The sequence below is a fragment of the Stegodyphus dumicola genome, chromosome 6 (assembly GCF_044657685.1).
Source record: "Stegodyphus dumicola isolate Sdum_Otavi_A_Nest chromosome 6, ASM4465768v1".
Classification (NCBI taxonomy): Eukaryota; Metazoa; Arthropoda; class Arachnida; order Araneae; family Eresidae; genus Stegodyphus; species Stegodyphus dumicola.
Genome location: NC_140773.1, coordinates 172,925,502 through 172,947,666, shown reverse-complemented (window position 1 = coordinate 172,947,666; position 22,165 = coordinate 172,925,502). Strand labels below are relative to the sequence as shown.

At 30.0% G+C, this 22,165-nt stretch overlaps 1 protein-coding gene across 6 annotated transcripts in view; it reads left to right on the top strand.

The window, feature by feature from the left end:
- The window catches only part of LOC118196521 (AP-5 complex subunit beta-1-like), a 178,415-nt gene that overhangs the window by 113,912 nt on the left and 42,338 nt on the right, over nt 1-22,165 (top strand). For 5 of the 6 annotated variants that reach the window (XR_015041764.1, XM_085819161.1, XM_085819163.1 and 2 more), the window contains 7 exons: nt 3,897-3,986; nt 4,169-4,310; nt 10,910-11,045; nt 11,199-11,305; nt 11,416-11,485; nt 15,199-15,268; nt 20,637-20,704. Coding sequence is in view for 5 of the 6 variants with exons in the window: in XM_085819161.1 (XP_085675287.1) it covers nt 3,897-3,986; nt 4,169-4,310; nt 10,910-11,045; nt 11,199-11,305; nt 11,416-11,485; nt 15,199-15,268; nt 20,637-20,704 (683 nt within the window). In the remaining variant the exon portion in view is untranslated. The remainder of the gene's footprint in view (nt 1-3,896; nt 3,987-4,168; nt 4,311-10,909; nt 11,046-11,198; nt 11,306-11,415; nt 11,486-15,198; nt 15,269-20,636; nt 20,705-22,165) is intronic. The other variant, XM_085819162.1, reaches the window with a different exon arrangement.

The following is a 22,165-nucleotide window of genomic DNA, read 5'->3' as shown; positions in this document are numbered from 1 at the left end:
TTCTAAAATCTAAAAAAGTAATTAATCCCTCCTAAAAGTTAAGAACTAAAAATTTGTTCATCAGTGGAGTATAAATTTTGTGGACTGAAATGTAGTTCAGCTTTGAGAAGAAGGAATTTGAGTTGTTTCAGACGCTTTCATTCTTTACATACAGTGAGAGGTAATGCTTCCATGATACGTAACTATAGTGCTTTCCTAGTTTGGTACCATTCATCCATTTTTTGGTTAGATGGTTAACTTTTCGAACATGCTAAAGTTTGATTACAAAAGATTTCATAGAAATGTACCTACGGTTGCCAGTTTTAATGCTGTTGATAATTGCCCATGCATCTTCTGCGAAAAGTCTGGTAATTCATTTTCTTTTGATAAAAGAACTGTGTGCAAGTTATATAATGAAAATAGATGCTTTATTTGTTTTTGAAAATCTTGAAGTGTATAATTAGTAGTAAAGAGCAACTATGTAATAATCTGGGATTTATTGTTTTGCAAATACAGTGCAAAGTCTGAAATCAGGACTTCGGGAATTCCGGATTTTAGATCTAGTAAGATGGCATGTAGAAATTATAAAATAAAAATATGAAATCATGACTTATGAATCATTATCATGAATGTTTATATTATTAAAGAAATAAAATTAGCAGCTTTTTCTACACATTTTAAATGCATTTAGTTTTTTTTTTTTTTTTTTTTTTTTTTTTCAACAACAGAAATCTTTTAATTAAATCCAAAACTTCTAAAATGAAAAGGAAACGTGTTGAAGAAAGAAACTGAATACATAAAGAGAAAGAAAATTATTTTCAAGGATATGTACAGTTGTTATTATGTAAACTACTCAGTTGTTTATAACATCAGTCTTTATTATAATTTCTCATTCCTATTTCTTCACCAGAATGCAAATCACTTGGACAGTTTTTAAACTGAGGTTTTTCAGAGTGTACAACAGAATGTGTTTCTGTTCGTAATTACAGAACTTGTACTTGCGTTAAGCTTACTTGCTACATTAGTTCCTGCCAGCTCTGATAATTTGTAATTATTCATCTTTGCATTATCACTGCCAACATTTGAATTTGTTATGATGATAGAGGTACTGAGCCAGCTTAAATTAAAATTAAATTTTGCAGTCTTAGACCACTAGACACATTAGAATCACATTTTTAGTTTGAATTTGACTGTTCTTGTTTATTTGCATCACCACGAGCTGTAATTGATTTTGTTAGCATAAGAACATGCGTTTATGTTTTTGATTTTGTTAGCATAAGAACATGCGTTTATGTTTTAAGTTCTTTTTAAATAAGAGGCTTATTTAAACCTTTGTCTGACTTTGTAGTCACTTTCAGATATAGTGATAATTTCCCTCATGTCTGCCGGGGGGGCTTTGGACTATTTAACTTTTGCCAGATCCGGTAAACCATCATAGGTACATTGTAGAGAGGTTGAGAAGTTAGGAGATAAAGCACACAGAAATTAGTGAGAACATTGGTTTGTGTATTAAGACAAATTTCTAATTGTTAGAAAAGATGCTTAAAGAGAAGGAAATTGATATAAATTAACCAAGATGTCTAGGAAGGCTTCAAATTAAAGACACATAAATATTTTGTTGAGTGTTGTTGCAATGCAACACAAATATTTTGTAGTTTTTTAACATGTAACTAATATAATTTAAGAATCAATATTACAAAAATTACATGCGTTTTAAACTGTGAAATTTTACTAGATTGTAATTTAATAGGGCTTTTTTACAAATATTGTTAACGGATGAACAAAATTTAATAGTGGCCATGTAAATCCATAATGACTAAGGTTATCTAACTACCTAATTTAATTATTTATAACTAATTGCTTTCATTAATCTTTACCATGGTCACAAGATAAAACACAAAAATGTTAAAATTCATGTAAAACTTATGCTTCACATCTTAAAATAATACAAAACAACTTATCACCTCTGGTGCTTTAGTGATTTATTGGAATCTGGGTTACAAACCCTGGAACTCTACACGAAGCTGTGATACTAACTTTCAAAACTTGCCAACCGTGCCTACATCACGCCTTTCAGTTATGTTCTAATAAGCAAGTCTCTCTCTAGTCAAACAGCAGTGATGGCAACAGCCAGTCTTCTATTATGAATCAGGCTGATTATGATTTTACTTCTCATTTTAACCTATGCCGCTTGACATAAAATATACCTGCTATTTACTAAACCCAAAATGAGACATAAAAAATTGTCAACATAAAGCTCACTGTTAGTATAACATAAATAAATAAAATATCATTTATCTTCTTTCAAATATGTCCAACTATTATAAGTGCATTACATTTAATGCTTCTTGATACATTTTATAAATTCAGTTCTCAAACTTATTAATAATTTTGTTAATTATTTCATGTTTAATAATAATTCATCCTACTCATGGGTCTATTTTATTTTTAGGATGGTATTACAAAAGTGAAGTTCAGGCATAGATAATATTTTAATTGAATTTATTTAGTTCCCATTTGTTGATGGGGCCTTCATTTTTTTTTTTTTTTTTTTTTTTTTTTTTTTTTTTTTTTTTTCAGTAATGGTTCTTAAAAGTACTTAATTTCCATGTGCAGAAATGTGTACAAATGCTGAAATAGCACTAAATGTAATCTTTTGGTTTATGAGTATCATGAATAAAATCTATTTTTAGCATATGGAAAGAAATTTTTGTTAAATTTTTCCTCGTCAACATTTCTTAGAGCATTTAACTTTAATCATTGCCAAGCATAATGCCAATATAAAAGGTTACCATACTTAATAGTGTCTGTAACAAAATTAAAAACTACTCGTTAATAGCTAATAAATATATTTTTAACTGTATCATTCAAATTTGTTGTCTTAGTTACTGCTTATGCCTGCAGTCAGTATATACCAAATGCCTATGTACATTTATGAATAGATATGATAAGATGTACAAACAGAATTTAAAGATTAAAATACAGGTATCAATATTATTTTGTCAAATTAGTATTATAAATGTACAGTATTATGACACCTAAAAAAGTTTTAATGTATACTGAGCATATGCATACTAGAATGTTGCATTTCTTTTACACCATCATAATTTTTATGCTTTTATTTTATTTATTTAATTTGTGTCTTTATTTTTTATCTGTTTTTTAGTTCCATGGTGCATATGTTATAGTTATGGCAATTTTTGATCCACCAAATAATTAAAGAATGTTTGCAGCTATGTTAAATTATATATTAATATATATGTATATATATATATATATTATTTTTTTAGAAGTAAGAGGAATGTTTCAAAGCTTATGCTAAAAAATACATTTGACTCTATAGTTCCTTAGTAATCATCAAAAATGTAAAATCATTCAACAACTAGAAATAATAATAAAGTAGTAAAAGCTATCTCGCAAAAACTAAATGTTAAAATTACAAATCGAGATGACTTCAAAATCAAAAAAGGGTGAGAAAAAATTAATAAATTTTAATGCACAAATAATTTTAAAAGGACGTTTGTAAAAATTAAACATTTTTCAAAAATACATGATATGTGCAAAAAATTGCAACAAATGGTAAATGGCTCAACTCGAGGTGTGAGCTGGCTGTGTATATAAAAATTGTTTGCATTCATATATGATCGAAAAGTAATTTGTCTGCCAAAGAAATAGTTATTGCTGTGCCTTCGCCGGAATTAGTTTTGTCAACATCTTATTTCTGCCTTCCACCCAGCCATGCCTTACTGCCAGAAGTTAATAGTGTCGGATTCATGACTTCACATTTAGTGATGTTACATATATATAATAAATATATATATATATTTATGTATGTATATGTCAATTTAATATATTGTCTACTCATGTCTTCTTGACTAACCTAAATATATTTAAAGTGCTGTCTTCAATCTTTCCAGGTCACTTACAAATATTATGAAAGCATCTCCACATCTGACTCCATATGCTTTAAGTTTCTTGAAAGCTGTAAAACTAGAATGCAGTGAAAGGTAAAACTAATTTGCTATCATAGTTTTATAGTATAATATCAAATATTGTTAATGTGCTTAAGAATTATATTTTATTCAAAATTCCTCTATCTTGTCTTGAGCTTTTATTTGTATTTTATTCTCAATGAATGTTAAGACAGATGCTTTTAATACTAGAATTGCTTAGTATTTTTCTTTTTCAGAAATTTCCAAAATAAAATTGTAGCACATATAGTTGAGCATATTTTGAGCATGCCAATGAAACAGCTGAAGTGTAATATAGAACATTATTTGGTCTTTTTAGAATTTGCAGCCCAAGAATCTGGATCCATCTGCAAGCCTAGAGTAATAATATTTTTCTACATAAATAATAGTTCAAGAAAGCATTCAATTTCTTTTCCTTATTTTTAAGTAATTTAATATAGTATTAATTAATTTAATACAACATTAATATTTAATAATTTTATATGGTCTTAGAAAAGTCTTCTTTAAAAATTTTTAAAGAATGAACCATGAAATAAATTCCAATTTTCTTTTCATTAGCAAAATAACCGACCTTATGTGCCAAAAATGAGAAGCCTAGTGAAATTTTAAAACAGTGTGCTTAAGCGTGTACTTTTACATTTTAAAACTTTGAAAATAAAACTGGAATTTAGATTGTTTTAGTTTTTTAAAATAAAATGTTGTGTAATTATTAAGTTAACATTAATTCCCCCCCACCCCCGATTTAAGGATCATGCTCTGTAGTTTGTAATTTCGTCGCACTTAGAAGGGTGCCTGGATCAAGGACCCTACCCCTTGTCGAACATGTAGGTTGTTTCGAATGCTGTCATGAGTAACTAACATAAGATATAATATTTTTTTTGATAAATTATGACCATATTTTTGAGTAATGGGATAATAAGATATTCTAGCAGAAATAAAGTGTGTGCCGAATCCCAATAAAGACCTGAAAATGCCATCTGGGGGGGAGGATGTAGTTTGTGAGAGTTAGATGTTGTCTAAATCCAGCTTTGGAATATTGACCATTGAAAAAAATTGTTTATTTGAATTCTCCATGTTATATGCATAATCGATGAGAATTGTGAAATTTTCTTATTTCTTTGACTGTAATTCTGTGTTATAATATTTCCCTCCTCTTATTGAAATTTATATCTATAAGACTGATTTCATTATCATAGAATAGAATGTATTTGAAATGTTACTCAATATTATTTATGCTTCTGACTTAAAACTGAAGTCTGCAGTTCTGTCATAGAAGACAATAAAATTCAAATTCTGTCAGATAATGAAAATTAACTCTTAGAAATATGTTTAAAACATAAATGATGAAGAAGTAGTAACATTTTTTTAATATAGTTTACTACTCTGTGTTCAAAATAAATAAAAAAAATAAAAAAATAAAAAAAAATACAGTCAAAAGTCGTTAATCCGGACTCGTCGGGACTTCAGCGATTCCGGATTATCGATTTTTCCGGATTATAGATCATCAGTTTAAATCTGATAAGATGGCATGCAGAAATTATAAAATTAAAAATATGAAACCGCAATTTATGAAATAAAGAACTATTATGATCTAAAGGGTATCAAAATTTACAAGAAAAAAAGCTTAATATTTATTTGTTTACTTTATTAAACATTTCTTTCAATGTAAGTTGTTTAAGTTGCTTCGTTTTTTATGTGATAATACATTCTCTTTAATTCTTTAAACAGACATAATTTCTTGCTCAGTTACAAACTTCCGCTATTCAAGTCCTATGATTGCTGTATCGAGAATACCGACTAATTTGTCAATTGAAATTTTTTCGTTTTCAATAACCTCTGTTACTTTCTTCACTATCGGAAGCGAATTATAATGACGAGGAATTTGATTTAAATCATATCAAAGATGGAGTACATCGAGATGAAATAATACATTTAATAAGGAATTATAAGCCAAATAAAATAAAAACATCTGCCCTGAAGATAAGGATAGTGCTGACAGATCAACTTTCAATTCATTGCGCAGTGCCGCAGCATTAAAGATAAACAAAGTTTAGATAAACAAACGTTAAAGTTTAGATAAACAAAGGATATGCCTTTATCCATTTTTTGTAGGAATTCCACTTTTTGTTTAATGAACTTCGAAACATACTTTCGCTTTGTAGATCATTTACATATTAATAAATATATATCAGAAATTCTATTTGACATAATCGAAAGTTCAAGCTTACTTTTATAAAATTGCTCTAACAGTCTGCAAAAAATAATAAGCCGGATCCAATTCGAAGATTAAGGAACAACGCAATCTGCAACATTAACTGAAATAGATAATTAAATAATTTTAGCTTTGCTTATACCGTCTGTTATACATTAAACACGCACTCATAAACATATTTTGCACACGCGTACAAGCATATTCTCAGCGGTAAAGGCGCTTTCTGCGCATGCGTCGCAGAAAATTTGAAGCTTTGAGGTCTGGATTATAGATCATTCCGGGTTATGGGTGTCCGAATTAACGACTTTTGACTGTAGTATAAATGTTTATTTTTTTCCCATCATAAATAATATAATAACACATATTGCTGCTATTTTATGTAATTAAATTAATATTATTTATGTACTTTTAATCCAAAATGCTTTGCTTTTTCACAGTATATTTACTTTCATGTTTTTCTTAAAAAATGAATTTATGTCATATTTCTATTAAAAAAAATAACAGTGAGAATTTTTTTCGCTTATTTGTTTTAAGAATATGGTATGAATTAATTTACCTTTTAAAAATAAAAATTATCTTTTAAAAGTAAATTTCAGTTTCTGGGTTTCATGCTATGATAAATCCTTTTTGATTAAAAATCTGTTTTTTTGTTATCTAGTCTTAAATTTACCATTTCCTCAGTTTGTGATCAATAAGATTTCATTTCATTCCTGTATAATATTTGATAATTAGTTTTTGGATATGCACATTTAAAGAATACAAAACGTTCATCCATTAAGTCAAGGATGTCAAACTAGCGGCCCGCGGGCCTCATGCGGCCCACAACAAATATTTTTGCGGCCCGGCCAATATATCAGCAAATAATAATATATAATAATAATAAACCATATCGACGAAGAAAAAAATGAAATGTTTACTGCTAAGTAATTAACAATAATTTATTCAGTGTTGTTAGATTACTCACAGCGAGCTGACACACACGCTACTTAAATTACAAATGCGTGCGAGTAGCTTGCGTTCAGCTACCTTCGGCTTTTGGGGGACACGTGCACTCAGAACTTGTACGCATCCCCCGATAGCCGAATGTTGCCAAACTCATGGTCTCAGTTTTCCAATCATAGTTTTGTACGATATATTGGTGCATGCATGTGCATGCACTTTGCTTTATTGTTAATTATTACTTAATTCATATTGTTACGGATTTCATAGTTATTTATTTAGTTAGTTTTTTTTTATTTAGAGTTGTAATTAGATTTGCTTCATGTTGCCTTAGCAAAGCAGACAATTTTTGAAAAGACAGCTGCGTTGGAAGGTTAAAAATAGAACAGCGCGTGCATTTAATACCTAATAAATAAATATATCGTAATTGCTGTTGCCATCCACAAAAATCCAGATATTTATAGATGTTTCCAGTATATTCGAGAAATTAATTATAAAGCTTATAAAAGCCGAGAACAAACAACTCATCTCAGTAGTAGCTGTAGTTCTAGCGAACTGTTTGTTTACTTAATGCTGTGATTGATTTGTAGCGATTTCGCTGTGAAATAGAATTAGTTTCTCTGTTTTGAATTGATTTTTGCTAAACGTTTGACATTTTGTGATATTGTTAGAATATTTTTGAAGAAATATTTCAGCATTCTGATTTATCTCTTGTGGAAAGAATAAATTTTTGTTAACTTTTTAACGTTAACCGTGTTTATTCCAGCCCTTTGTATTCAGTATGCCTATATCAAAACCAAGTGGTAGTAAAATTAAACAAAAAATCGCTGACGAACATAGAATATTCCAAGTAAAATGGGAATTAGAATATTTTTGCTGTGATATAAAAGATAAAAATTAATCTGCTGGATATGTAATAATACTATTAATGTACCAAAGTTATATAATATTAAACTCATTACGAACAACACAAATCGAAATATAACAATTACGAAGGATTAATGAGAGAAGAAAAGTTGAAAGAGGTCAAGTTAGGAGTGAAAAAGCAACAGTCCATGTTTAGTAAAGTATTGCAAGAAAGTGAAGCGGCGGTACATGCAAGCTACGTCTTGTCCGAGTTGATAGCTAAACATTCGAAGCCTTTTACTGATGGTGATTTCATCAAGGAATGCCTAATGAAAGTTGGAGAAATTGTTTGTCCTGGAAATGTGAAGGCTTTTCAATCAATTTCATTGTCTCAAAATACAGTTGCTGAAAGTGTTACTGATTTAGCCGCGAATTTAAGTGATCAGATCAAAGCAAAATCATCTAGTTTCGAAAGTTTCTCCATTGCCTGTGACGAGAGCACGGACATTAGTGGCAAAGCTCAATTAGCAGTGTTTCTTCGTTCTTGTGACAAGAATTTTAACATTTTTGAGGAATTACTGGAACTAATACTGATGCCTGGTACTACCACAGGAGAAGATATATTTACTTGTGTTTTTGGACTTCTGCAGAAATACAATCTACCTTTGGCAAAATTATATTCTGTAGCTAGAGATGGCGCTCCATCAATGACCGGGAAAAACAAGGGCTTCGTAGTATTACTAAGAAAAAAACTTAGTGAAATTCACGGTTCAAACATTCATCATATGCATTGTATTATACATCAAGAAGTTCTATGCACGAAAGTAATAAATATGGAGAATGTTTTGTCATATATAAAAAAAGTTATAAATTTTATAAGATCTCGAGGTTTAAATCAGCGTCAATTCACTGCTTTCTTAAGTGAGTTAGATAGTGAATATTCGGGTTTGTCCTACTATACCAAGGTATGTTGATTATCTTGCTCCAAGATTCTCAAACAATTCTGGGATTTGAAAGAAGAAATATGTCAGTTTTTAAAAACGAAAAATCAAGACGTAAGTTTGTTTTACGATACAATATGGATACAAGATTTATCTTTCTTGGTTGATATAAGCAAACACTTAACCGATTTAAATTTATCGTTACAAGGAAAAGATCATATCATTACGAACATGTTTGACATAATTAAAGCATTCAAATGTCAACTAGTTCTTTGGGAAAAACAACTTAAAAATGAAGATTTGATGCACTTCCCGACGTGCAGCATGAACAAATCAAGTTTAGATGATACTTGTTTGTATCAAAAATACGCAGAAAAAATTGCAAATTTAACAACTGAATTTGAAACGAGGTTTAATGATTTTAGTTCCCTCGAAAACAAATTTTTTTTGTTTTCTTCGATTTTCTCAATAAGCATTGACTCAGTACCCAGCCATATGCAAATGGAGATAATCGAGATTCAATGCAACTCAAATTTGAAAGCAAAATTCATTGAAATGGGCATGCCTGAATTTTACAAATATTTACCAGCCAGGTTTGAAAATACTCGAAAATTCGCATATGAAATTATTTCCATGTTTGGTAGCACTTAACGGTGCGAGCAGTTATTTTCAGTCATGAAAGGTAATAAGTCTCCTATTAGAAACCGTATTAATGATGCTCACCTTGGATCAGCGTTGAAAGTTATCACTGCAAACAAAATTTCTCCCGAAATAGGAAAGATAATAGCAGAGAAGATATGTCAAGTATCAGGACGTAAACATTAAATTTTTCTTGTTCTTTTCTATATAAATATATATATATGTTTATTATTGTATTATTCGAAATAAATCTACGTTTCTATGAATATTGATTTTTTTTTTTTTTTTCGGCCCGCCTAAAGTTAAACCTTGTTTGTTTGGCCCAAGTGTACCTATGAGTTTGACATCCCTGTATTAAGTCATCCTGAAATTACTTTTTTTATTATTATATTTATTGACATATTTGAGACTGTAATATAATTTATTGTATAGCCTGTATTTCTCCAAAAATGTTAATGTTGCAGTGAAATAGAATTTTTGTATAAATCATTTTTATTTCCATGCTTCACTGTGCCATGATGCATCAGTTATGTTTTTTGGCCTTGTTGATAAGTTAATCTTTCCAAAAACTTTGTCATCAAGAATCCATTAATATCTCATATTCCATTCATTGTGATTTAAAAGTTTGTTGCTTAATATTTCATAGAATACAAAATGTACTCCATCTTATTAATTTTGTAGGTTAAAACAAATAGTATTTCTATTTAAAAATAATTTTTTTGAACTTGAATATGAACACAGTATTTCAAATAAAAAGTGTGCTACTGAGAAGTTGGATTTTTACTGTATATATCCTCATAGGCTCTGGATGATTTTTAAGTATATAGTGTTTAATAATAATATGTATGATAATATTTTTTAAGAATGTCTGGTATAAAATTTTCTTTATATTAAGTGTTTCTGGCATGAACTTTTATTATTTTTCATGCAAAACAAGGCAGTGGTAATTGTTATAGAATCTCATTGAAAGCTTTTTTTGCTCTAACTTAAATGAAATACCTGAATTTATATCAAAAGATGAAATTAGTTAAAAAATTTAGCATAGAAGAAATAGTCTTTTTCTCATATTTACTCCTTTTGATAAATCCTTACCTCAAAAAAATTTGCTTAATAAATTTAACTATTCATTTATTGCTTGCCCAGGAAAAAAGCTAAAATACTTTTCCTCTGTGTACTTTTTAGTAACAACTAGGGCATAGCAGTTATTTTTTTCTCTAAATTATTCATTAAAATTAAGGAAAATATTTTATAGAACAAATTAATAAATGTATGAGAGAGATATCTCTTTAACAGAAGGAAAACATTCAGTAAATTAAATCCTGATACAGTACATTAAACTGAATTTCAAACAATGTGAAAATATATATTTTTTTTTTTTTTAGGCAGTGTTAAGACTTCTCCAGATATTTCTAATTAAGGCAGATTTTGAAACAGAAAATACTTGGTGCTTGGGCAATGATATCTTGTCTGTTTGCCGAGCTTTTCTAAAATTTCATGATGTGCAAATATTTTATTATGGTAAGTTTAAGTCTTTTTTTTTTTTTTTTTTTTTTTTTCCCGCTCTATTTAAAAGCATTTATATTTATATCAACTTATTTGCCGTTTTTGTCAAAATTTAGCATCAATTAACTGTTATGTGTATTTATTGTTTGTAATATTTCATTTTTCTAGATCTTGCTGAAGTTCTTTGTTCAGTGGCACTCAAATTCAATGATGCTGACGTCAAAGATAGAGCTAAAATCTACTATAGTTTGTTGACTTCCCTGTCTAGATTGAAAGTATGTTAGACTTAAAATTAACAAAAAGTTTATTTATAAAATTTGTATGTAGTTGCTTATTATGAAAAGTGTCATAAAAGGGAATTTTATTTTTTTTACATGTGTAACAGGTTCAGACTATCTTCAATTTACAAGCGTCAGAGAGAGATACAAAAAACCCTTTTATATCTTTTGTAACTGGTAAGCATAGAATTCTTTATCTGTTTAGTAGTTCACCATATGCTTTAAATGTACATATTTATCATAGTTTCAATTATAAGCAACCAGTAATTTATTTGAATTAGAACCACATCCTACTGTTAGCATACATTGATGAGACCCTATGCCATCCACATACACACACATAGATGAACTGAATGCCACCGTGACATATACAACACACCTGTCTGGTAAAGGTTATAAAATGGGATGAAAGTACTTTTATATAAGAGTACTTTTATATAAGACCTGTAGTTAAGACACACTTGAGAAAAATTTTTGGTGTTGTAAATAATGATGGTTAGTAGTGATGTAAGTCTTCTTCTTCAATGGCCAGACAGCCCAGGATGGGCCTTTGCCTTCCTCAGAATCGAATTCCAAGCTCTTCTATTCCTGGCCATGGACATCCACTTGGTTATTTTTTAAATTCTAAAGTTTGTTTCCAAACAGCTGAGCCACCTAAAGTTAGGTCTCCCTCTTTTTCGGGTGCCAAATGGTCTGGCAGAGAAGACCTCTTTAGTTACTCAATTTCCATCCATTCTGCACAGGTGTCCTGCCCATTTAATTCTCTGAATCCTTATATATTTTACTATATCTAATTCTTTAAAGGATTTATAGAGTTCAGAGTTAGTTCTTCTTCTCCAGATACTGTTACATTTTATGCCACCAAAAATACTTCTCAAATTTTTTCTTTCAAAGACAGAAATGATACTTTTAGCTTTTTCTGTCATTGCCCAGGTCTCAGCAGCATATATAAGAATGGGTCTGATTAAACTTTTGTTAATTAAAATCTTCGTTTTTTGCTAGTGAAGTTAGACTTCAAGTATTTTTTGAGACTGAAAAAACATCAGTTAGCATCTGTGCATCTACTACGGATCACTGGAGTGATGTAAGTATAACAGCAAATTATATGAAATATGGGAAAAAGTGATATGGTACAAAGTTCAAGATCTGGGGTCATGGAGACTTTGGTGATTCCAGATTTGGGGTTTTTACTGATATTAGATCGTCATTTTAAATCTAGTAAAATGACATGTAGAAATTATAAACAATTATGACCTTTTTACAAAGAAATTACAAATAAAAAAAGCAATACATATTTGTTTGCTTTAAACATTCCTTTCAATAATTTACACCGTGCAAAAAAAAAAAAAGGGTGGGTGTTGAGATCTCTCAATAGAGGACATTGTAGCACTCCTCAACTATGTGAGAAAAGTTTCAATTTGAGCCAGAGTTGGCGTGGGTTTTGAGAATGTAGTGTGAAGAGCTGTGTAACGTGTATTTGCTATGCAACTGTACTATGTAATATAATGTAATTAAATGTATTTATTTAAAATGTGGAGCAATTTCGAAGGATCATACTTCACATTTTTTGGAGCCACCAAATAAGGAAGAGTCAGTCTTGGAAGCTGTGGATTCTAGTGGTTTAGTTTCAAGCTTTGTTTGGGAATTTGTGGAATTTTGCACGAAGTGAAGGTAGGATTTGTTTTGATGTTTTGTTTGAAATTTGAAAGGAGTGTAGCGGAGTTATGTCTACATTAATTAAGTTAATTAACAAAGTTGAAGCTTTAAGGAAGATTCTAGCGAGATAGATGTTACGAATAAGGTAGATAATCCCTATATTCTGAAGACTTTACCATTCCTTAATTTTTGTTGCTCGTTCTAAATTCTAAAAATTCTGCCACCCAGTTCAGTCGCACCAACTCTAGCACCCTTCCTGGGCTTATACGAATAAAAATAATTTATTTTCAGTTCTCAAACAGCCCTAAATGTAATCTTTTAGCCTGTGAGGGTCATTTACAAAATCTGTTTTTTGCATATGAAAAGAAATTTTTGTTTATTTTTTCCTCTTCAACACATTTGACACTTCACAATGCAGTTAGTTGAAGTCTGTAATCATTGCCAAGCGGAATATCAACATAAAAGGTTACCATACTGTTTCATATTCAATTACTAATATTTTTTTTAATTTTTTTAAAAAATTTAGTAAATATAGCTACTTCAGTCATTTCTCAAACTGCCATGTCTTGATAATTATATGGTGATAAAAGCAAAAAACAATAAATATTGATTTGCAAGGTTGGTATCAGAGATGTAAATTATTCAGTAGGTGTAAAATCAAAGATGTTTTGGTGCAGAATTTTTTGTTTGAGATGCTTGCCAGACAAAAAGGTGGCTATAGAGCCAAATAATTTATCATACAGATTTATGCTAATAAATGTTTGTTTCTTCAGTATGGAATTATTGTATTTTGTGAGGAAGGGAAATTAAGAATCGGGTCTCTCTGCATATTTTGATATGGAAAAATATTAAATGCACATAGTTAAAGCACAGAAAAAATTTCATAATCCAGAGGTCCAGATTTTACAGCATTTGGGATATTGGACATTGGGATTTCGGGTACTGTATTATCAAAACCATTAAAATTACCACATAAAATTTGCTGGTCATGTTCACAAAATAAATTCATTTTAACATTTAGAATTTTTAGCTGTAAACTAATGGAAAAATGAGTCAGAGGAATGCCCACTCTTTGATAGTTGTACTGTTTTGATAGTGGCTTTAATATTATTAAAATCACCATTTATAAAATTCTATCCAAAGAGGCAGTGGCATAGAAGATTCTAAGGAAGGTTTATGGCCCATCCCACCTGTCATACCAGTAAAAAAAGAGAACATTTATCCATATATTGAATCATAAATAAATATGGTGTGCAGCATATTTATGAAGAAGAAAATGGCTAATATGCAGTTTGTGACAAACATAATAAATAAATAGATAAATATTATGTTGATATTAAAGAGCATGGAAATTTGATACTATAAATGTGCACAGCTATTCATAAAATATTAATGAGAAATTCAACACAGTTTTTAGAACAAGAAAATTCCTAACTGCTTAATGGGGGGGGGAGGAATGACTAAGTGGCTTAAGGAACACTTAACTTTTATTGCTTAACAAAATTACCTGCAATGTATCCCTTAAGTGTATACTGTTCAAAATATTTTAACTTCATAATTCTGTTAAATACCATACATTTTCATGTATTAGCCACACTTTTTTCACACACACACACAAAAAAAAAAAAAAAAAAAAAAAAAAAAAGAGAGAGAGAGAGAGAAAGATAAAAATTAGATATATGACTTAAATATGTGAATGATTAAAAACAGGTACATGCAAACATATTACATCACAGCAGTACATATTTACTGATTGAGTATTATAAAGTCCATTGTTTTTGAATAAACATTACATAGTATTTTAGCAACTTTCACACCTCCAAAATGCAAAAAAAAAATAGATTGTAGATAGGCTATCCGCGGCTCATCCTCGAGGATTTTTTTTTTTTTCTTAATTAAAGGTAAAAATTAAGGCTGCAGCTTATACATAGGAGAATATGGTATGTAAAAATGGTTGTAGTATGAAAATAAGAGCCACTTTTTAGAAGAACTGAGCAAAAAGTAAAGAAATTGAATTAAAATGCATCCTGGTGATAGGAGAGAGACTCTTGCTTTAGAAAAAAAAATAAATAAATAAAAATAAAGAAAGAAGATCTTGTAATATTGAAATTAGTGGAAAAGAAAAATGAAGTTGTAAATAGATTTTAAATTTCAATTAGATGAATATTTACTTTGTCTTAATCTATTTAATTTTTTGCTATGTTCAATTGCTAATTACTTTATTTTGATTTTAGGTGTAGATTCTAATTTTCAGTCAGCATCTTCTATTCAGAAGTTAGCTAAGCCTGTGTTACTACTAAAAAGGTTAACTCTATTTTCTGCATATATAACTGTAATTTTTTTGGGGGGAAGAGCAGATAATTTGGTCCAGTTTTTTTTAGTTTGATAAAAATTAGTAAAGTGTTTGCCAATAATTTTTAAATATCTTGAGTTGTAGAATTTAGATAATACTACATTCTTTGTATATATCCTTTTCATAATGTAATAACTTAACTTGCATTACACTGAAGTAGAGGCAGCTTTGAGAGAACTTTAATATCCTGAACGGGGAGACATGGCCAGCACATTATGTTATGTGTGGCAAATATTTAGGTAGATGACCTTCAATAATGAACATCTTTTATTTCAAGATTCTAATGGTATAAATTTCACGTAATTTTTATGTGAAGATAATCCTAAGATGGTTAGAAATATGCAAATATACACAAGATTAGAATTTTAATGAACAATAATTAATTTTATTAGCTTAGCTTGCAGGCCACAGAAGAACTCATGAGTCATGCAATCCAATACTTGGGCATCATTAGACTAAAGTAATATTGATTATGATTAATTTACTTTTTGCAGACTAATCAAGCTTTAAGGATTTTTTTAATTATTTTATTTATTTATTAGCCTGAAGGGCTATTAATTTCGTTTTGGCATTTTGCATTGGAAACTTTAAATGTTGGTTCACTTTTCAAATTGTTGCCACCAAATATTATTGCCTTGTGTTATATTTAAAGAAATTAAATAATGAAGGATCTGCATAAATGTATCTATGTTTCTCACATTGTGATAAAATAACGGTACTTAGAGCCATCAAATTTTGAATAAAGTAATCTTCTGCAGAATATGGGCATCTGGAAGCCCTAATTTGGAATTTGAAATTTGTTTTATTGATTTCATATTCTGTAACACTTCAATGAATTTTTGATTAACAAACTCAACTCTTTCAAAGTGAGCAATGGCAAAACTGTATTGGGGGGGGGAAACATTTTTACCTCCAGCGACTGTTTATAGGAAATTCAAAACTTTGTTGTTGTTGTTGTTGTTGTGGGTGTGGGTGTGCATATAAGCTTGTGGATTTGGACTGAATAACAACAACACTTGATAAAGTATCTAAACACAATTTATTAGCCAGTATTATTCAAGACAGCTCCAAAATCATGTTTACAGTCGTCGAAGAACTACTATAAACACGCTGAAACAATCAGCGACACGGCCTTCAAGCTATAACGGTGAAGACCGCTTCACGGCAAAGCACCAGAGTACAGTTCCCGACTCTGTTCATTCGTTCTCAGATCTCTACATACTCTCGAGACTCTCCATGCTGCAACTTGCGATGCACTTGACAGTACACTAGAGTTCAGATTCTGACTTGGTTCGGTTGTTCTCAGAGCTCAGCACTCTCTAAGATAAATACTCAACGATACACTAACTCGTAAAACACTAAGATACTCTCTCGATGCATTCAACGACCAACTCGGCACTAGACTACGAGACACTCGCTGACTGACTATTAACTGACTCTCTGCATACCAGCAGAGTTTATATATCTTTTAACTTGCCTTCGGGAACATTCTGGGCCAAACCGGTAAGAATTCAGTCCAGAAGGTTCTCCATCCGTCTATGGCATATTGCCAATTTTGTCGCCAAATGGGTGGTTTTTCGCCAAATATGGCAACCCTACTTTCCCTTGTCATTTTCCGGCAACCCTAAACCTGCTTTGCGGGAAACCTATCCTTACTGTGGCTTGACATTTCATAACAATATGCTCATTTAAAAATTATTTTACGATATTCCTGCTGAATTGAATTTTATCGTTTAAGTGCAAAGAACATTTAATAAATAAATATAACACGAAAGTTTAAAAAAAGTACCTTTGGGCATAATGTAAAATCTAAATGCTTTCAGTTTTTTTTTTTTTTTTACTTATAATACTGATAGCCAACCATTATAGTACTAACCCTTTTAATAATGAAGAACCATTCATCAGTTAAGTAAAATGTTCTTTTATCATCTTTGTAAAAGGAAGTAATGTTATCACAAGGGAGAATTTGTATGAGGAAATCCTGATATTTGTGAAACTTTCATGATCTAAGACTAAACGACATGCATTTTTGTATGTTAAGTGTTTTGTTATATACCAAATACAAAGTAATAATGCAATTAACTTACTATATTACTAAAATAAGTATTATACCATATACTTTTAAACTAAAATTTCTACAATTAAACCTTCCATAAGGGGTCACTTCCGGAACCAAGGTTTCTGTTTTTTATCTTGATGTGTATTGGTCTGCTATCTCAAAGGTCTAGAAGTCCAAGAATTATTCATTAATGAAAAATGTCTGCTGAAGTGGAGTGTTCATTAATGGAGGTTAAGCTATATACATCACTGGCTGCTATATTGTTGGTCTTGGCTTCGAATCCCTAAGAAGATAGGGATGTTTGTAGGTGTATAGCATCTGTGCTGTATGGAAGCATTTAAAATACTTTATGATACCTGATGAACTAAAAGTCCTTATAAGTGGCATGGTGGGAGAGGAAAATTTTCAAAAATCCTAGAGTATTATCAAAACTGGAGAGAGAGATATATTCTTAACAGTTAAACTATTTTTTTAATCCATCAGTTATAATTTTAGGATGAAATAAAAAGGAATTGGCTCATACCTCTCTTATGATATTATTCTAATCACCCATTGTGTAGTGATTTATTTGAATCAAGCTTTGATTCATGACTTAATAGATCTCATAAATAAATAAATTGTGCTGTTGTAACAATAGGAATGCATGAGGCAACAAACTATATTTGTGTTGAGATACCTTTTTCTTTCCAGCATTTTTGTTTTGGCCTAATACCAAGGAAATATGTGACAACAACAACAAAAATAAATAAAATAAAAATAAAATATCTGAAAGTTTTCAGACTTTAAATTACGTCCAAAGAGGCTTTTTTTTACATTTTGTGTGTTACCTTTATTTATTAAATATCATGTTCTTTGTAATTAAACCATAAAATTCAGTTCAACAGCAATGTCGCAAAATAATTTTAAAATGAGCATATCTTTAGAATTTCCCATACACAGTTCCGTCCGCTGGAGATAAAAAGGTCCCCCCCCCCCGTAAAGTGTTGCCATTGATCGCTTTGAAATTGTTGAGTTTGTTAATCAAAAATTCGTTAAAGTTTTACAAAATATGAAATCGATAATAAAACAAACTCCAAATTTCAAATTTGGGCTTTCAGATGCCTATATTTGCAGTAGGATTACATTGTTCAAAATTGGATGGCTATAGGTACTGTTGTTTTATCACAATGCGAGAAACATACATACATTTATGCAGATTCTTCGCTATTTAATTTCTTCAAATGTAATATAGGGCGATAGTATTTGGTGGCAACGATCTGAAAAGTGATACAGCCTTTTAAAGTTTTCAATACAAAATCGCAAAACGAAAACAACAGTCCTTCATGGAGAAAGCCCCTTTAGACTTGGAAAAAAAAAAGAAGGGTTTTTTATTGCGGATTCTAATGAAGACAGAATTAAAACGGGGAAAAGTATTCTAACATTTGTAATAGAAATTAAAAGACTGTAGAAAAAAAAAATCTGAGACTTATAAAGTCAGCTGATATTTACTGAAAAAATTAAAACTTGCAAGTCTGAGAAAATTACCTAAAATTCACAGAATAATTACATAAATTTATTTTACATTAAAGTTATTCATAAACACACTACACTGAATTTAGCAATCTCGTCAGGCTGAACAAATAACAAATCGAATGGAGATTTTACCTCTAATCATGAAGACTTGATATGTTCCTCTGAATCTAACTAAATCTGGTTAATGAGACATTCAAGGATTTTAAATATTTCATTATTAAAAAACTAATAAGATATGTAACTGATATAATACAATATAACAAGTTTTGTGTTGAACCTCCACATAGCAATTACACTTTTTTGTTTGTTTACTTTTAATTTCAGCTTTGGGGGAATGTTCCCCTTATCATTTGCACCATTTGTTGAAAAACCAGGTCATTTGAGTTCTAATATTATAACTCAACCTCTTCATAAAAGGTGAAAGAGATTATTAGCTTTCAGCTCATCAACTATTCATATTACGTGTTTGATACCTATTGATCATCAACTGTTCAAACATGTGTTTGTAACCCCAAAAATTGTATGGAAAATTTCAAATCTCGATAAATGAAATTGTATTATTTTTTAGGTGATTATCAGTTTTTTAAATGATTATTTTTAATGCTTATGGCTTTCTTGACCATCACTAGTATAATCATTTAAAAAGCAAAACACATGTGGTGCTTGCATGTATGGGTTGACTACCATGGGTATATTCGAAAATATGCTTAAAACTCAAAAATTCTATCGATGTTGACACCTTGGATGCAGATAATTATTAGAAAGCCCTACATTTTGGGCTGGAGGGTGTATAGATTTATAATCTTTGTAGAGTATGTATGATGATCAGGCTTATACCTGCCTGTTCATTATAGCTAACTAAGTTTTACACCTTTTTGGTGACTATTCCATAGCAGAGATGGCATCTTGAAATGATATAGCAATGATATATCTTGCAATGATAAACAGTATATTAAGTGTTTAATTTGGTAACATATTGTTTGTATTTTATTTTCAGATGATTTCTCTCTTTTCTGTTAAAATGAGCAAATAATTTTTCTTTCTTTTTATCACCAAAACTTTTCTGTTGTGGAGTACATATGGTTGAAGTTTATATTTTAAGATAAAGTAAAATAATAAGCAATAGTTGAACATTTTAAATTATATAATAATTTCTACAATAAAATGTAAGACTTCCAAAATTATATTATTGAATACTTTCAGCATTTCAAAAGTGCAAACACTGTGAAATCAATACTGCTTCTTTTCCAGTTTTGTGAAATTTGTGTCGTAAAGTTACTTTTCCATTCCATATTGCAGATTTATTCTTACTCCAGAGCAGAGAATGTAAAATGACTTAAATTTCAATGTACTATTCTTTTTGCAAGTCATACAAATCTGAATATTATCAGGCAGAAATTAAACTAATTCTGCTTGGTAATTATTGTCAACTCAGTAAAAATACATGTGCAGTAAATTTCTGTAGTCATTGTTGTCAAATTACATATATTAATATATTAATTCTAAAGTTAATTGTATCAAAATTTGTAGAACTGTATTTTTATTTCCAGATATTATTAATGTGGTCACTTCAAAATCTGAATTGAGAAATAAATTTATTAATCAGTCTTATAGTATATTCCTGAAAATTTAGGTTTCTGAGCCTGAAATAATCGTGTGTCACTCAGGATACTTCTTGTTTGACCACTTGATTGTAATTTCCATTACTGTATAAAAATATTTTAAATCATTTGTATTTGTTTTTATAGAGTTAAACAAAATAATGGAAATTCTTTAAATGATGTGATGGCCAGATCAGCTTCTGTACCTATTGCTAGTAAGTAACTGAAAGTGAACATTTAGTTTTTCCTATATTAAATATATTGCAGCAGTATATACTGGCTAAAGGACTGAGATTATTTATATTATTCAGATTGTGGCAAAGCATTTGAGGGCTATTTCCCTGAGAAAAGACTTTTTGAGAGGAACCTGTTCTCTTTCAGGTTATACATGGAAAAAACCATGAAAACTACCAAGCAGCCAGCTTGTTTATCAGAATTTAAATGCAGGTTGAGCTACAAATTGGTCAGTACTACATAAACCATAAAACATCTCTATCATTTTCATTGAGGCTTATTTAAGTAGCTTGCTTGATATATGCAATAACTCCAATCTTTCCATGTCTAATCAAATTTAAATTTGTTGGAGTAATCTCAATTAGGTAGGGGCCCTTTTCGATGTGTTCATTCAATGATACAGAGTTTCCATTTCTAGCTGAGCCATGAAACGCAAGATGAACTTTAGTGGTGGAACTTTCTTTAAATATTGCTGTGTGTGGCAGATAATGTACAGCCATATTTTTTTTACACTTAACTGACCAACTTCCTGAATGATACCTTCTTTTTTCCCATTAATTGAATAATTGTTGATATCATTATAATAGATTCTTTGATTTAAGAACTTTCACCGTGCTCTGAAGCCTTTTTTCAGCTGACTCTTTATTATCAGGTAAAAGAGGATATCCTCTAAACCAGAGCAAATGGACCTGTTATCTGCCATTAATATCTAAGAAATTCCCTGAAATGTTTTATAGCAAGGGTTCCTGTTTTAGTGCATTTTTCGCAGCTAGATTTAATGCCGAAATTATCTAAATTCCAGAGATCTTCAGTCTTTATATTATTTACATGAAGTAACAATACTTGAACTGTTTGCAAACATATTTTTTGTTCTCAAATTTATCCATTACTGCCCCCCCCCAAGAATATGTGAAGAACAATTAAACCTCCTGAAAGATGTTAATAATTTTGCTGCATAATCAGATATAATAAGCAAATGAACTTCATCCAAATTATTTTCGTACAAACAGGATTTATCATTTATAGCCATATTGCTTAGTAAAAGCCCAAGATCTTTTAACTGGTTCAAGCATTGAGAATCATTTAACTTAGGAATAGAAGCACAAATTTTATTTTCGTCTAAAACCTCTAATTCACACTTAAAGCTTCCATCTACACATGCTAGCTTAATGCAGTAATTTTAGTGCTTTCCTGTATGTACAATTCCTCCAAATAAACCATGCTTGACAGATATTTCTCTTAATTCCTTTAATTTCACCTTTTTAGCAGCAGATTTGGATAAATAGCTGGTTTGACTACCCATGCCTACACTTACCCTTATAAGATATTTCAAATTGTTTTCCTTAATATACATTATCAAGGTTTGAAGATAAATTTCACTTAAACTATTATTATGCAAAGGAACAGTGTTCTGAGTTACTTCATTTACCTCATTCATTATG